This window comes from Pinus tabuliformis, chromosome 6, assembly GCF_031772625.1.
Source record: "Pinus tabuliformis cultivar Carrire ecotype Pingquan chromosome 6, CPIR1, whole genome shotgun sequence".
In the NCBI taxonomy this organism is placed as follows: Eukaryota; Viridiplantae; Streptophyta; class Pinopsida; order Pinales; family Pinaceae; genus Pinus; species Pinus tabuliformis.
In genome coordinates this window covers 173,711,017-173,728,107 of record NC_142292.1, presented here as the reverse complement: position 1 = coordinate 173,728,107, position 17,091 = coordinate 173,711,017, and the positions used below count along the sequence as shown (strand labels likewise).

Here is a 17,091-nt window from a genome sequence, read left to right as displayed (position 1 = left end):
GGTTTCATGAGCAAGTGATTTCATTTTAGAAAGATCCAATTGAGAGCCTTAGGATTTGTCATTAAAGGTCAAAGAGTAAATTTCATGTATGAAGATCCCTTCGTAGGCATGTGTCAAATGTATTTAAGTCATAAGAATTTTCAAATAACCCTCCAATGACGAGCACACAATCCTCTTCTTATGTCGGCCTCTAAATGCATAAAGGAACTCATGTCGGCTTATATAATGAAGACACAACGATTCACTATCTCATGTCAGCTTATTATGGAGACGAACTACTATAAATACCCAACTAGGATCTTCACATAAGTTCAGTTCAAAAATTCAGATCCTCTACAGTTTCGTTGGGTGATTACAGTGAACAAAAATCGAGCCAGATTACAGAGAACATTTTTTGGATGGTCCCAGACCAGAAGCTCGGATACATTATAGTCAAATAGTTCAGGTCTCAGTTCAGTAAACAAAGTTTAGAGTTAGGATTACTCTAAGCTAATTATAGTCAATTACACTTGGATTCAGATCAAAGTCATTACAGTCAATTAATCTTGGAGTCAGATCTCAGAAAGGAAGGCAACTTGGATAAAGATAGAAAACATCTGTCATATAAAAGGAAGGATAGTTCAGATGATTCAAGGGACAACAAGAAGTGATGAAGGAACAACGAAGCTATGTCAAGTTAAGGAACTATTGTTCAGTGATGTATCACTATGTTTTGGTGATACTATAGAGGTCATATTTTAAGGACAACACATTGTCAAGTGTCGGTACTAAGACTAGTATATCTACAGTTCATTGAAGAGATAATCTCATAGTAAAGAAGGTCAAAGAAAAAGAGAAATCAAGAAGAATAACATAAGACTAGTGTCTTGGTATTGGAGTGGTTAATAGGTCAAGAGTCTTGGTCTTGGAACTCGTCAATTGGAATCTCTATAAGAAGAATTTGTGTGGGTTTTCCTCTTAAAGAGTGAGAGGTTTTGGCCCTCGTTGAGAAGCCTACATACTGTGTCACTTGTCTCTTTTATTATGCATGTTGGTAGTTTTCTTGATGAAAGAACACATTAATAATCTAACGAAGAAAAGACTATAAGACAAGAAGTAAAAGTGCATCACAAGCAATTATCAAGAAGATAAATTGTTAACTTTTAAATGCCATAGATTTCTCAACAGGAACATGACTACCTATTCATGATAATTGATAGGTTTAGCAGGATGTGGTTTAGTTGATAGGTCTACCTGCACTTTGGTATACCATGGGAATCGTTTTAGATAGGGACATGGGATTTCTTAGGGAATTTCAAAATACATTGTGGGAGAAGATCGAAACCAAGTTGAAGAGGTCCTCAACATTCTATCCATAGATAGATGGGAAGACGAAAGTAATCAACAAGTCTTTGGTGCAGCTTTTGACGGGTTATAATTAGAAGCATCTAAAGACCTAGGATGAAAATATAGTATATATACAACACTCTTATAATATATCACTCCACACTTCTACTGGTAACTCCCCATTTGAAAATTGTTTTCGGTATTTAATGCCCTCACCTTTGGATATTACATATGGGTAGTAAGGAGGAGTGAGGGAGGATCTTATAGGGGACACCTTGAGGGTTGAAATTTTTTTAGATAAGAGTGGGAAAACTCATATACAAGTATAAAAGACACTGCATAAGTCGTAGGAAAAATATAAGTCCAGACATTATCAGCATAAAATATGTAAATCGCATAAGGTGGGAGATAGAGTATGGCTATAGTGAAACAAGGAGAGACTACAGGGTCTTGGTAGGAAAATAAAGGCTTTGTGGTATGGTCCCTTCAAGATACTTGGAAAGTTGGGTGATAATGCATATTGACTTAGTATACCACCATACATTTGCATTTACTTAGTCGTGAATGTAGAGAATTTGAAATTCTATGAGCCTTAAATGTTAAATTAGGAACAGGGACAAGTCCTACCTTTTATGGAGGATTTGACACCAGATGCTCATCTAAGGTTGACATAAGATATTATTTTGCAGAAGACTTAGATAACTATGAGACAAGGTAATGATGACCTTAGGCATATTGGGTTGAAAAGACAACTTCTAGGAAAAGCTAAATGGTACACCCAAGAGATTGGGGGGGGGGGGGGGGGGGATTTCCTCGTCTCATTTAGTAGAAGCTTTTCGAGACAAAAATCCTCTAAAAATGGGGAGGTGTGATCCAAATTAGAGAATTATATTGTTTTCCATCGATCTCGATGCTTTGAGAATGAAAAATGTGTAAGAATTATCTCAAAGGACCATTTTTGCTAGAAAGGCCCAATTTGGAAAATTAGGGTTTGGAACCTTCCAAGAGCATTTTGAGGCATCAAAAGACATTTTTTGGGGGTAAATTTCAATCTTTAGTGCCACACGTTTTCTCCATATTCTAGACATAGAGACATTTCTAACAATGCAATAATCCTCTCATTGGGAGTTTGTATGCAAAAGTTATGCCACTCAAAAGTTGAATTTCTTGTTTTCACCACCATAATTCAAGAGGATACCACGTCAACCACCATTATTCAGGGAAAATGGGCTACCCACATGATTGTAATGAAGAATACTCTAGAAGAGTCCATATTGTAACTTTAGTTAAGAGTTGATGTAGTCAAACGTAACCATTAGTAAGCTATTGAGTTGTGTTTTAACCAGGCCACTAGGAGGAAAGTGAATTACGTTATTCTGAGTGCATTTGTTCCATGGATGAGAAAAAATAGAAGAGAGGGATAGGAGATAGAGCACACAAAGAGGATTTGTCCATTGTAGTAGCCAACGAGCCACATGCCATTGTTCTTTGTACTCACAACCATTTTATATTCATAGAAAGAGAGCATAGCAACCTCACCTTCCAACTATGTTTTCACCCGAAAGGGTTTCCCACATCATATCCTGTGTCAAATTGTGGTTTGTGAGTTTTTATTTCATTGTTCTTTATTTTCTACATAATTTTAATTTGCATGCATACACAATCAATAATAATCTACATATTTAGAATTCTAAAGAAAAATAAAACCCTAATAGTGTAGATTTCAGATTTTTAAATACAGTTATCAGATTTTGTTGTAAGGAACTCGCTATTAGAATATCCACAACAATTTATGGATCATAAGTCTTTTTACAATTTTTCTCTTCAAGTCTTTTGGTAGTCTTTTCATCTAGGATCATTGTTTCTTCTTGACTTTGATAATGTTTCATTTCTTCTTTTAATATCTTAACATCATCTAATCGCTTTCTATTATGAATTTCTAATATATATAGTTTTTCATAATTATTTTTCAATTCTTCCCTTAATTCGTTTTTTTTTTCCAATTACCCTTGTTAATTTTGTCTAGTTGTCCAATCTCCTCAATGATTTCTTTATTAATATTTTGTATTTGAGATAGCTAACCGCCTTTCTTCTTTATCTCCTATTTCACTTTCTCTAATTCATCTTGAATTTTATGCTTATCCTCCATTTTTGTATTCTTTTTTTTTGTTGGCTTGACCCATAGGGGATTTGAAACTTTAATCTTATAGTTTACATAATACTTCATAACATGGCAATTGACAAATGACCTACCACCATGGGCTCTCTATTTTTGTATCCTTGATCCATCAATTCAAGATAATAATACTTCCCTAGTGATGTTTTTTGTAGTATCATTTTCAATACTTATCTGCCACTTCAATGCTTCATGAACAAAACTGTAGGGTCGGAGCCCTTGGGGTTGGTGCCTCAGAATTGGAAGGATTGGTGTCCTTGGAGTTGGTGCTCCTAAACACAAGGTTGGTGCCTTGAGAAGATTTATTGAAGGATTCATACTATTTTCCTATACCATATGTTTTTGTTCCTTTTTATCAATTTTATCCTTTCTTCATCTCCATTCAATGGAGGTAGTGTCATTGTCTTCTTAATTGCGGTCTTTTAAAACCTTATTCTAGGGTCAATTCTTCTATCTCACCTTTCTTCTTATATATCTCTCCAATTTCAACTCTTCTAAGACTAAAATTTTGACCTATAGTATTTAATATGTTCTCTTTCCAATCCCCGCAGGTTTGACAAAATATGATTTTCTAAGTGAATGTTATGGTGGCATTCCCAAAACTTGTTGATTTTTGACCTCTTCCTTAGGACTAAGTTGTATAGAGTGACATGAATTTTTTTGAAATATGATTTTGAATTTTTTTCTTGAATTACTTTGGTATGACTCTTTAGATTTATGAAAATTTGATTGTCATAAGTGTCTCAAGAAAAAATATACGAGAAATTCCAAGATCATTCATTTGAAACTGATTTCACGATTATTCACAAACCCTAAAACAATAACCAGATATACCCTAATATTTTTTTAAATATCTTCAATTTTTTTTATATTTAAAGCTTTCTAAAAGACAAAATTTTATAGTGAAAATGCCAAAATTACTTGTTACAAATTATTTTAAGATCATTCACAAACACTAACTTATATAGAGTCTATTCTTGAACATATAGAGAAAAAGAATATAAATTTTGTACCAAAAATACATTGGAATCATTTCAATATCTTCTCAAAATTTCAAGATTTAAAATGTCCCCAAAAAGAATTATAGAAAAAATTCTAAAATGACTCATTTGAAACTAATTTCAAGAACATTCAAAAACCTTAATTTCCACACGACATAAAAGTTTAGTGAAATCGAATGGACAATGGCCATATGGTTTTTCCTATACACAACCGCAACTCATTATAAGTCTATGTGAATTAAAAACCATTTAATTTTCTACATTTCCCAAGCTCCCTTTTTAATGTACCTTATTTGGTATAGTTTCTTGTCCCCGTGACATTGTTCCGTCACACATTTTAGAGATAAGAAGCGTTCATTTTTAGATGTATGATGACTTATTTCGAGTAGCCATGGTTTCATAAACTACTTGTTTGACTTATTTCAAGAGCATGGCCATGCTTGACTAATTTGTAGATAGATACTATACATATCTCACTTTACCATATGTTTTCTCTCTATACGAGTTTCTTCCTTCAATTTGGGCTCTCTCTCTCTGTGCAGATTTACAAGCCAAACCATGATGTGTTTTCGATATATCATATGCTTCCACCGTCATAGGTTATGGGACATCTACTATCACATGATATTCATTCACATTTTATTTTTAGGTTTTGGTTAATAGCACTTATATACTATTTTATAAATAATTTGGCACACTTTTCCAATCATTCAAAATTTGTTTCAAATTTTTGAAAATAAATAGTAAATCCACCAAAAAAAATTGAACATCTTTAAATCTCCACACAACATAAATATCCAAAAAAAACAACATTAGGAATCTATTATATTACTAAAAAAAAGTTTTTAGTAGTGTAGATAATATAAATTCTGAATATTTTTGTAATATTTTTTTTAAATCTAATATAAACGCAATAAAAAAACTTAAAAGGTAACACTTTCTTTCCTTAAGTTAAGAAAAAATGCAAATAAGTTAAGAAAAGTATTATTTCATATTAAATCGTTAGCTATAGGACATATGATATAAACATTTATCAATGTAATTACTTAAATTATTTTTATAACCTATGCAATAATTGGCCATACGCAGAGTATCAAAGTCCTTCCCGCAGTTTCGACGGTGAATTTTTATAAAAGGATGACTTTCTCTTTGTTCGATTGATTGCTCAGTCTTCGTCTGATCAATAGTTGAAAATTGATTTGATTAACATGAGAAATTTCACAATCCAAATAAATACTGATACGTCTTTCCAATTCTTGTCAGTCGTGAATCAAACGCACTGTGAGATTTGAAATATTAAACTTTTATTTATATTAGAGATATGGACGACGATACATATCGGATTTTGTCTACCTATTCTTCTATCACTCAGAGAATAAGATCGGGAGTTTGGTTTTATTTAACCACCTAAATACTGAGCGGCTGGGCGGAAGATTTCGGTGGCCCGCGAATGTGCGTGAGGAGGGTTAAGGCCACCAGAAGCAGCGTAATCAAACCGGACCATGGAAATTCCCAATGTGTTTAAGCCTGGTAGCTGAGTTACAAAGGCTGGCGTTATGGCGAATCCCAACTGGTTACTCGTATTTCCCGGTTTATCAAGGCCCGTCAACCCGAAGTCGTTTGCTGTAACCGTCATCGCATTTTTACATGGAAATCCGTTCACAGTAACTGCACAATTCAATTCAAATTATATATATATATATATATATATATATATATATATATTATTTAATTTTAAGATTACAACCAAATTAGACATCAAATTATTGTATAATTTTTTTTTGTCAGTAAAACAACGGATTTATTTTCGCAGAGTTGTTGCTATGCTTAAACAAACATACATACTTTTTTTGTTTGGAAAAAAAACATACTCTTAACTATTATAACAATCAACTTACAGACATTCCCAAAAACAAAAACAAAACCTATAATAATGTAATTACAGCGTGAATACAATACATTACCTTTGATTTCCAAATCAGCAACGCAAATGTCTTGTAAAGTATCTGGATCACTTGCACGCACAATAACAATACTATTTGCAGCGTCTGATAAGATCACTACTACTGCAACTGCTAACGCCGGAAAGGATTCCATGCCTGCAACTCACTATTTTTCGTTTCTTCGATTCCAAAATAATAGAGACGAATTGAATCTGATTCTGAATTTGAATTTGAATTTGATGAAGAATGAAGAGCGTTCCTTGCTTTTTATAACAAACCTAAATGGTTTTATTTTTTATAAAAAAAAAATTAACCACTTCTAACGAGGCCCAAGAATTGTCCGGTTTCCGGTGCTGCCCGGAAAAACCTCCGGCTCCAGCCACCGGACAATTCCTCCGCCCTCCGCCCCCAACGCGATCTCCGCCCAGCTCCACCACTGCGAGCTCCGCACCCCTTCCGCATTAACTGCGTCTGACAGGAGGACCGATTTCCATCTCTGTCTGCCGCCGTGAGTTAATTCCCATTTCAATTCGAATTTTCCGCGCGCTGCTCCTCACCAATTCGCCGTGGCACTCCGCAGCGGCAATTCCTAATTCCTATTTCATGGACTATTACATATTTAATGCGCCCTGACATGTGGGGGCAATAGCGATATATAACGCGCACCGTCATGACTGGAGGAAAAAAAAAACGCCACGCGTTATATTTCGCTATCGCCCCCACATGTCAGGGCGCATTAAATATGTAATAGTCTATGAAATAGGAATTGCCCTCCGCAGCTCCCTCCCTGCAGTTCACCAGGTCACCAGAACACTCCGAAACCTCTATTCATTATCACTGTGCGATTATAACAGACCTTAACTCTTGAAAAAACAAAGTAAGTGGGCATGAGCAGCCCTTGTTAAAGGCAGTTGGTGTCAGTCCCTTAGATGGTATACTAACGATCCTGGCTTTTCCCCATCATGCAAGAGAATTTTGCTTTAACACAATGTTTGTTGAATATGTAATTTCAACGCAGCGATACCAACGTCCAAACCGCACAGCAAAACCACAAACCGCTTGAGGGATTTCGGACCGCCCAGAAAGTTGTTTCCGTACTCTCGAGCCCGATGTAATCAAACTTGGGCACGTGTTCCTCCCTCTACGTCACCATACGTAACATTTCGGGAGGTAAAGTTCAACATTAAAGTGGCTCCCGATATCTTCGTCCGCCGTTCGATCTGCTCCTTCGATCTCCGCCGTCGATTGTTCCAAGATGCATACGAGCCTGCAGTTAATGTTGTGTGGAGTGAAAACTTAAGTTTCGTTGACCATACCTTTTATTAATGAATTGTCATATGCGTAGGTAGATATTTATGTTTTTTTTACGGCACTTAATGTTTCTTTTATGCTGGAGGTATGGGCAAGTCAACTATGTTTTAAAAAAATATTTTTGTATATGTTTTCGAGAGTGTGTTCATTTTTGATAGAATGACCCAAGTAAAAAGAGACGTGCTCCGTATTTTTTTTGTTGTTGTATTGGTTGCACATGGGAGAAAGCCACGCGCAGCAGCGAAAGAGTAGGGAGCATCATGAAATTTTTATGAAGCAAGGAATTAATTTTGCACAACAGTGCATAAAAAAAAGCAGAGGAGTGTATTTGTTTTGTAAGCATGTGTAAATTTTGTTCTTTACAGTAGTATGTAAAAAAAGGTTTTTACACCACTAAGTAAAATGTTTTCACAGCAGTGAATGTAAATGAGAATTTTACCCAGCACAGTAAATTCTCAGGTGGAGACAGAGTTTAGTTTTTGATGGCTGAATGTAATTTTTGGTGAATCCCTCTCAGCAAAGAGGATGAAGTTTGTATCAGACATTTTGTTTTAATGAATATAAATGTTTTTATGGTGGTGTAATACTCTCTTCTCAGTGATTTTTTTTAAAAGGCTTCTCTGTGCAAAAGATCCTGAAGAGAAAAAAATAGAGTATTGCCTCTGTGGAGTTTATTTTGTTTGTTTTTGGGATTTTCTCAGAAAAATCCCCAACAGTGGTATCAGAGCAGCCTTAGGCTCTTTGAAGGTGTTCAAGAAGCTGAAGGAAGGAGTTGTTGCAGCAGTAAATCTTCTCCAGCAAAGTGAAGACTCAGTCAACAAAAGATTCAGGTATTTCTCAAAGTTTTTTTGTTACTGCTGAAGAAAAAATCAGTGTTTTTAAAATACACAGTCAAGAAATTGAAGCATAACTAAAGATGCAAGGAATGGCCAGCACAAGCACTGGTATGGGTATGTTTAACACCCAGCTCCCACAGTAAAATGGGAAAAACTATGACTATTGGGCAATAACTATGAGAGCCCTGTTTGCCTCTCAAGATTTATGGGAAATAGTTGAAGATGGTTTTGAAGAACCAGCAGATGAAAATGAGTTTAATAGATTAACTCCAGCAGAGAAGGATCTGCTAAAGAGCAATAGGAAGAAGGATTCAAAAGCCCATGTGTTGTTGTATCTAGCAGTAGACCAGAGTGTGTTTCCAAGGTTAGCAGCAGCTAAGACAGTAAATGAAGCATGGCAAACCCTCAAGACAGCCTATCAATGCATGGAGAGCAGGGAAAATTTTAAGAACCCCCCCTAAATTTATAAATATAATAAATGGGCGAATCTCCATGGTATATAGGAAAAATGAAAGGCGATTTTATCAATAATATAATATGTATATATAATTTTTTGGCGAATCTCTCACCAGGCATGGCGAATATTTTACTCAATTATAAAATCTTGTAAGATCTTGGCGAGTCTTTCACTAAATAATAAAACTTTGTAAAGCCCTAGTGAATCTTAGCATAGGCTACATGCTGGTTTAATTCCCCCATTTAAATAGGCTACATTCCAAGTGAATACCATGGGTCAATACCATGTGCCATTTTGGTGAATACCATGGGTCAATACCATGTGCCATTTTTATTTTTATTAATTCTAATATTAGGGTTAATAATGGTTTTTTGCATGGTATTAATAGCAATCTAGTCCATGGTATTTGTCCCATAGTATTTTGGCCATAGGTTTCACCTAAATATAACTCATTTTTTGAGTGTTCGTAAATATAAGGTGAGTTATGGAGTAAATATAAAAAAATGTTTTAATTGTTTACCATACCTCTCGTTTATTTATATTTTTATTAATTTACCATACCTCTTTTACAAATATGGTATTTGGCCCATAGGATTCACTTAAATAAAACCTCTTTCTTGAGCCTTCATAAATAGAACGAGGGTTATGGACTAAATATAAAAAGAGGTTTTATTTATTTACGATACGTCTAGTTTATTTATATTTTTATTTATTTACCATACCTTTTGAGTAAGTATAAAAAGACGTTTTATTTATTTACCATACCTCCACTTTACTTATATTTTTATTTGTTTACACCCTTACATGTATATAAGGTGACTTATGGAGTAAATATAAAAAATGTTTTATTTATTTACCATACCTCTCATTTATTTATATTTTTATTAATTTACCATACCTCTTTTATAAATATGGTATTTGGCCCATAGGATTCACTTAAATAAAACCTATTCTTGAAAATGGGTGAATGGATTCACTTAAATAAAACCTATTCTTGAAAATGGGCGAATGGAAGGTTTTAAGTCCTAATTTCAAGGGCTGAATTTACCTTTTTTACCCTCTGCCTTAAAATCAGGTGGGTTATTTGAGGTGATTTGTAAAAATGTACTATGATACAAAATATTCGCCCACTAAAAATTTAAAACCCCTTAATTTCGCCAAAGGGCGAACATTCGCCCCTAAAATTATCCTTGATGGAGAGAGTGAAGACAACAAAACTACAATTGCTGAGAAAAGATTTTGAGAATCTGAGCATGAAGGAGTCAGATAATATTGACTCATTCTTCACACATGTGATTGGTTTGGTCACACAGATGAGGACTCATGGAGAAACCATTGAAGAAAGGAGGATTGTGGAGAAAATATTGAGGGTCTTACCCTCAAAGTTTGACGCGATTGTCACCACCATAGAGGAGACAAAGGATCTCTCAAACTTTTCAGTTGATGAGCTTCATGCATTACTGATAACACATGAGCAGAGGTTGAATAGAAATGAGAACTCATCTCTAGAGCAAGCCTTTAAGACCCAGATGTCCTTTGGAAGAGGAAGAGGTCAAGGCAGAGGAAACAAGAGAGGAAGAGGTAGAAGTCAAAACAGAGGTGGAAGGAACAGCCCAGCAAATGCTCAAGGAAGAGGCAGCAATCCAAATCAGAACCAAGGCCAAGGCAGCAGCCAACAAAGAGGACAACATCATGCTCAAGGACAAAGGTATGAAAAATCCAATGTCCAATGCTATTATTGTAAAAAATATGGGCATTATGCCAGTGAATGTAGGAAGAAGCAGCATGATATGAACAATAGATCAAATGCAAATGTCACTAGAGAAAACAGCAGTCAAGATAATGTGTTGTTAGCTTGTAACATGGCTGAAACAAACAGTGAGGACATATGGTTTTTAGACTCAGGTTGCAGCAACCATATGACAGGAAACATAGCCCTCTTTTCTGCTCTAGATCAGAATATGAAATCAGAAGTCACACTAGGAACTGATAGCAAAATTTCTGTTATGGGAAAAGGAGAGGTAAAAATATTTACAAAGCAAGGAGAAAGGAAAACCATAGCAGATGTCTACTATGTCCCCGGAATGAGATGTAACCTCTTGAGTATTGGACAACTTGTTCAAAAGGGGTACAATGTTTTCTTTGTGAATGATGTGTGCACCATCATGGATATAGCACCCAGCAAAAGATGCATTGCTGAAGTGAAGATGGCAAGGAACAGGATGTTCCCTCTTAGAAGAAGAGCAAATTTGAAAAACAAAAATGAAATTGCAGCAGTCACCCAAGAGGCTTTCCAAAGCGTGCCAAAGGATGAAAATTGGCTGTGGCACTTGAGATTTGGACATCTCAATTTTGGAGGTCTAAACTTGTTAAGCAGAAAAGGAATGGTAAGAGGATTACCATTGATAGAGAAACCGGACAACCTTTGTGAAGGCTGCATATTGGGAAAACAACACAGAGAAAGTTTTCCATCAGGTAAAAGCATAAGGGCAAAGGCACCCTTAGAGATCATCCACTCAGATTTATGTGGACCGATGCAAGCTCCATCATTAGCAGGCAGCCAATATTTCCTAACATTCATTGATGATTTTTCAAGAAAAACTTGGGTATATTTCCTTAAAAACAAAAGTGAAGTGTTTGAGAAATTCCAAAATTTCAAGGCATTTGTGGAAAACCAAAGCGGGCTGCATATTAAAGTTTTGAGAACTGATAGAGGAGGTGAGTATATCTCCAAGGAGTTTCTACGTTTTTGTAGAGAAAATGGAATTCATAAACAGTTTACAGCGAGGTACACCCCACAGCAAAATGGAGTTGCTGAAAGGAAGAATAAGACCATCATGGATATGGCGAGGAGCATGTTGAAGGCAAAGAATTTTCCAAATGATTATTGGGCTGAAGCTGTGAATTGTGCAGTGTATATTTTGAACAGGTGTCCTACAAAAGCAGTGTTGAACAAAGTGCCGGAAGAGGCATGGAGTGGGAGAAAGAAGGGAGTCACCCACATGAGAGTTTTTGGATGTGTGGCCTATGCACACATTCCAGATCAGCTAAGGAGGAAGTTGGATACAGTGAGGAATCCAAAGCTTACAGGTTGTATATCCCATCTACCAAGAAGTTTTTTGTCAGCAGAGATGTTCAATTCATTGAAGAAGAAGCTTGGGATGGAAGCATAGAGAAAACGGTGAATGTTAAAAACTGTTTGTCTCATGATGAAGATGATGAGGAGGAGGCTGAAATGCATCCCCAAACAGCAGCGCCAACACAGGGACAGCAAGGGACACCATTGAGGATAAATGAGAGTGCTTCTCCAAGCACACCACAAGGAGGAAATTCAAGTCCGTCTTCAAGCACTTGCACACCAAGTGAAAGAGGTAAGAAGTTTAGAAATCTAAGTGACATTTATGATGAAGGAATGAATTCCTTATTTGCCTTGTATTGTCATGTTGATGATCCTATTCATTTCGAAGATGCAATTAAAGATAAGAAATGGATAGAAGCTATGGATGAGGAGATGAATGCCATAGAGAGAAACAAAACATGGGATTTGGTTGAGCTACCAAATGGCAAAGAAGTCATTGGAGTGAAATGGGTTTACAAGACCAAGAGCAATGCTGAAGGCAAGATAGAAAGACACAAGGCAAGGCTGGTTGTCAAAGGGTACAAGCAGCAATATGGGAGAGATTATGAGGAGACTTTCTCACTGGTTGCAAGAATGGAAACCGTGAGAGAAGTGTTGTCCATAGCAGCTCAAAACAAATGGAAAGTCTACCAAATGGACGTGAAGTCAGAATTCCTAAATGGAGTGTTAAAGGAAGAGGTTTATGTTGAACAGCCTCTAGGCTATGAGAAGAAAGGTGAAGAGCACAAAGTGTGCAAATTGAAGAAAGCTCTTTATGGGCTGAAGCAAGCGCCAAGAGCATGGTACAGCAGAATAGATTCTTATCTATTGGATAATGAATTCGACAAGTGTGAGGGAGAACCCACCGTCTACATCAAAGAAAAAGATGGTAAAATTTTAATTGTTGTCTTATATGTTGATGATGTTATTTTCACAGGTAATGATGATCAACTCATTGAGAATTTTAAATCAATCATGAAGGAGGAATTTGAAATGACTGACATGGGTTTGTTGAGATACTTCTTAGGCATAGAAGTAGATCAAAATGAAAAAGGAATTTTTATCTCACAAGCAAGATATGTAAATCAAGTATTGGGCAGATTTAACATGCAAGAGTGCAAGGCAGCAATCACTCCCACAGTAATGGGATTAAAACTCAGCAGAGAGGACAATAGCAAGGATTTTGATCCTAGTTTGTACAAGAGTATTGTTGGCAGCCTTATGTATTTAACAACAACTAGGCCTGACATTATGTTTGCTGTTAGTTTAATTTCCAGATTCATGGAGAGGCCAAATGAGGCACATTGGCAGGCAGCAAAAAGAATTTTAAGGTATGTCAAAGGTACCAAAATGTTTGGAATTTTATATAATGTCTCAGAACATTCATATTTGGTTGGATAAACTGATAGTGATTGGGCTGGAAGTGTAGATGATCGGAAAAACACTTCTGGTTATGTTTTTCATATGGGTTCAGGAGCCATTTCATGGGCTTCTAAGAAGCAGTCCATTGTAGCATTGTCTACAGCAGAGGCTGAATATGTGGCAGCTACAACAGCAGCATGTCAAGCAGTTTGGATGAGAAGAATGTTGAGGAGCTTAGGCCAAGAGCAGGCAAAAGCGACAGTGATTTTTTGTGACAATAGCTCAGCTATTGCATTGTCAAAGAATTCAGTTTTTCATAAGAGAACGAAACACATTGATACAAGGTTTCACTACATCAGAGAATTGGTGAACAATGGAGAAATTGTCCTAGAACATTGCAGGACTCAAGAACAGGTTGCAGACATCTTGACAAAGCCATTGGATCAGAAAAGCTTTGAATTTTTGAGAAAGTGTCTGGGTATGACTGAATGTCCAGCAGTTGAAATTAAAGGGGAGTGTTGAATATGTAATTTCAACGCAGCCGTACCAACGTCCAAACCGCGCAGCAAAACCACAAACCGCTTGAGGGATTTCGGACCGCCTTCCAGCAGAAAGTTGTTTCCGTACTCTCGAGCCCGATGCAATCAAACTTGGGCACGTGTTCCTCCCTCTACGTCACCATACGTAACATTTCGGGAGGTAAAGTTCAACATTAAAGTGGCTCCCGATATCTCCGTCCGCCGTTCGATCTGCTCCTTCAATCTCCGTCGTCGATTGTTCCAAGATGCATACGAGCCTGCAGTTAATGTTGCGTGGAGTGAAAACTTAAGTTTCGTTGACCATACCTTTTATTAATGAATTGTCATATGCATAGGTAGATATTTATGTTTTTTTTATGGCACTTAATGTTTCTTTTATGCTGGAGGTATGGGCAAGTCAACTATGTTTTAAAAAATTCTTTTTGTATATGTTTTCGAGAGTGTGTTCATTTTTGATAGAATGACCCAAGTAAAAAGAGACGTGCTCTGTATTTTTTTTTTGTTGTTGTATTGGTTGCACACGGGAGAAATCCAGGCACAACAGCGAAAGAGTAGGGAGCAGCATGAAATTTTTATGAAGCAAGGAATTAATTTTGCACAACAGTGCATAAAAGAAAAGCAGAGGAACGTATTTGTTTTGTAAGCATGTGTAAATTTTGTTTTTTACAGTAGTATGTAAAAAAAAGATTTTTACACCAGCAAGTAAAATTTTTTCACAGCAGTGAATGTAAATGAGAATTTTACCCAGCACAGTAAATTCTCAGGTGGAGACAGAGTTTAGTTTTTGATGGCTGAATGTAATTTTTGGTGAATCCCTCTCAGCAAAGAGGATGAAGTTTATATCAGACATTTTGTTTTAATGAATAGAAATGTTTTTATGGTGGTGTAATACTCTGTTCTCAGTAATTTTTTTTAAAAGGCTTCTCTGTGCAAAAGATTCTGGAGAGAAAGAAACAGAGCATTGCCTCTGTGGAGTTTATTTTGTTTTTTTTTTTGGGATTTTCTCAGAAAAATCCCCAACAAATGTTACAGTTGTTTAACAAAAGTTCCTAACATCTGGTCGGAACCGATTCACGTTTTCCCGTTTTTTTCTTATCAATGTGCCGCAGCTTTCCTATCATTCACTGTGTTTGTATTTGCAGAAGCGGTCTTAAGAAAGTATGGGATGTATAATATCTACATCAAGAGATGAAGGGGGCACAAAGAAGAAACCGGGGCAAGGTGGAGAAATGTTTGTTTTTGTACGAGGTCTATGCATTCCTAAAAGTATTGACTTTGGCAAATCACTTCAAGGTTACCTCTCCGCAAAAATGGTTGAGCACCTTTCAGCACTTCGGATACGAATAGTTGCCATGGCAGCAGCGGAGGGTCCTGCTACAAGAAATAAAAGAAAGACAGCAACACAACATGGTAACATTTCTTCATGATTTTATTACTGAGAAACTTATTTTATATTGTCAAAGCATCTCAGTGCAAAGATGTACAAACTTTTGCAAAACACAATTATTGTTCATGTAACATTAGGTTATTTTGAATGATAGAATGCAAGATATAGTGTTCATCAAAGAAACAATGAAAAGACCAATAAAGTGGCATACATATCAATTACTTCAGTTACAATTTATGGAAACAGTTTATGTAAGGAGTTTTATAAATGATACAGCATGCATGGTTCAGAGACATAAAAGGCTGCAATCTGTGTGCATGTATTATTCTAAGAAAATTACTGTGCTCTGAGAGACAATAAATTTTGTAGTACTCTGGTGCGGACAAGTTTGCTCCGATGGGAATCTACAGCTTAGTTATATTATGGTAGATTAATACTCGAAACTCTTCAATATTTTTTGACACTGGCTGACCTGCTGCAGGCCCTTGATGATTATCTACCTGTTTTGCTGGATTGACAAAAGGTAATTTTAATAGGACCTTATTTTTCTAGATATTGACAATGTAATTGTGAGTGAATGATTTCATGACCAATACTCAGCATGGACGATATTTAGATTGCAGGAGGAATTGATTAAATAAAAAAATGTAGGCCTTTGTGCATAGGATTAGAGATTATGGAAGACATTGGCATTGTGAGAATGAAGATCTATTTGAAAACTGGGCAGAACATGATTAGTATTCTATTGCTTTATTTTTTATGCAGGAAGTCAACTACAAGATTTAGTGGAATTTGTTTTGATCAATCAGGAGGATGATGAACAGGTGCTTGTTCCATGGAAGAATGTTACTTCCAGTACCATTGATGTTTCACGTGTTTGGTCTTGTTTATTGAGGATTGAGATAGTTTTCATTTCACAGTTCATGGATATTTTTCTTTTCAGGAAACAGCAATATCAAGTGCTTGGTATGAGGTGTTATCTGTTCTACATATGATGTCTATGCTATCTTTATCACAAGCAAATTCTTTGCTGATCCCAAAATCTTCTGTTGATGGATACCAGCCAAAGGTGACAGAAGGTTGGTTTGCCACATCTCAACTGTAACTAAAATGATTTTTTCAGTACCTCATATATTTCTTTTCATGTAGAATGATTTTTCTTTACCAGGCAACTTTGTGCTTGTCTGTATTTATTCATGCATTTTAATTCCCTTTAGCTGTTTAATTTCTTCAATATTTGCTGTTTTGATTAGCATTTCTGATCTGGAATTTGTTTATTCCAACTACAAGAGAACAAGAAAGCAACAATCAACATATTTCTTAAGGCAGTGGGATATTTAGACTGTGCAGTTCGATCTGTCTTGCCTCAAATGCGAGAGGAAGTCAAGTATGCCATTTGCTTGTTCAATGTCTCATATCCTCTGTTTCTTGAATCTGTTAGCATTTCATAATCATGTTGACTTATTAAGATTGTATTGATTTCTTCTTATAAGAGAACCATGTTAGCTGTTTCGACAAAGAAGAAATATGTTTTGATTACAATGTGCTTGTTTGTGTTTTTGTACGTGAAATATGCCTGTTTTACAGGGTTCTGACACATTTTCTCTCAGGTCCGAGTTAATAGAAGACAGCTAG

The 17,091-nt window shown here is 36.0% G+C and overlaps 1 protein-coding gene across 1 annotated transcript in view; it reads left to right on the top strand.

Moving 5' to 3' along the window:
- The window catches only part of LOC149257975 (uncharacterized), a 30,095-nt gene extending 13,004 nt beyond the window's left edge, over window positions 1–17,091 (top strand). The window contains 5 exon segments of the mRNA XM_089394123.1: window positions 15,886–15,979; window positions 16,218–16,280; window positions 16,400–16,535; window positions 16,747–16,892; window positions 17,044–17,091. Coding sequence (XP_089250249.1) covers window positions 15,886–15,979; window positions 16,218–16,280; window positions 16,400–16,535; window positions 16,747–16,892; window positions 17,044–17,091 — 487 coding nt within the window.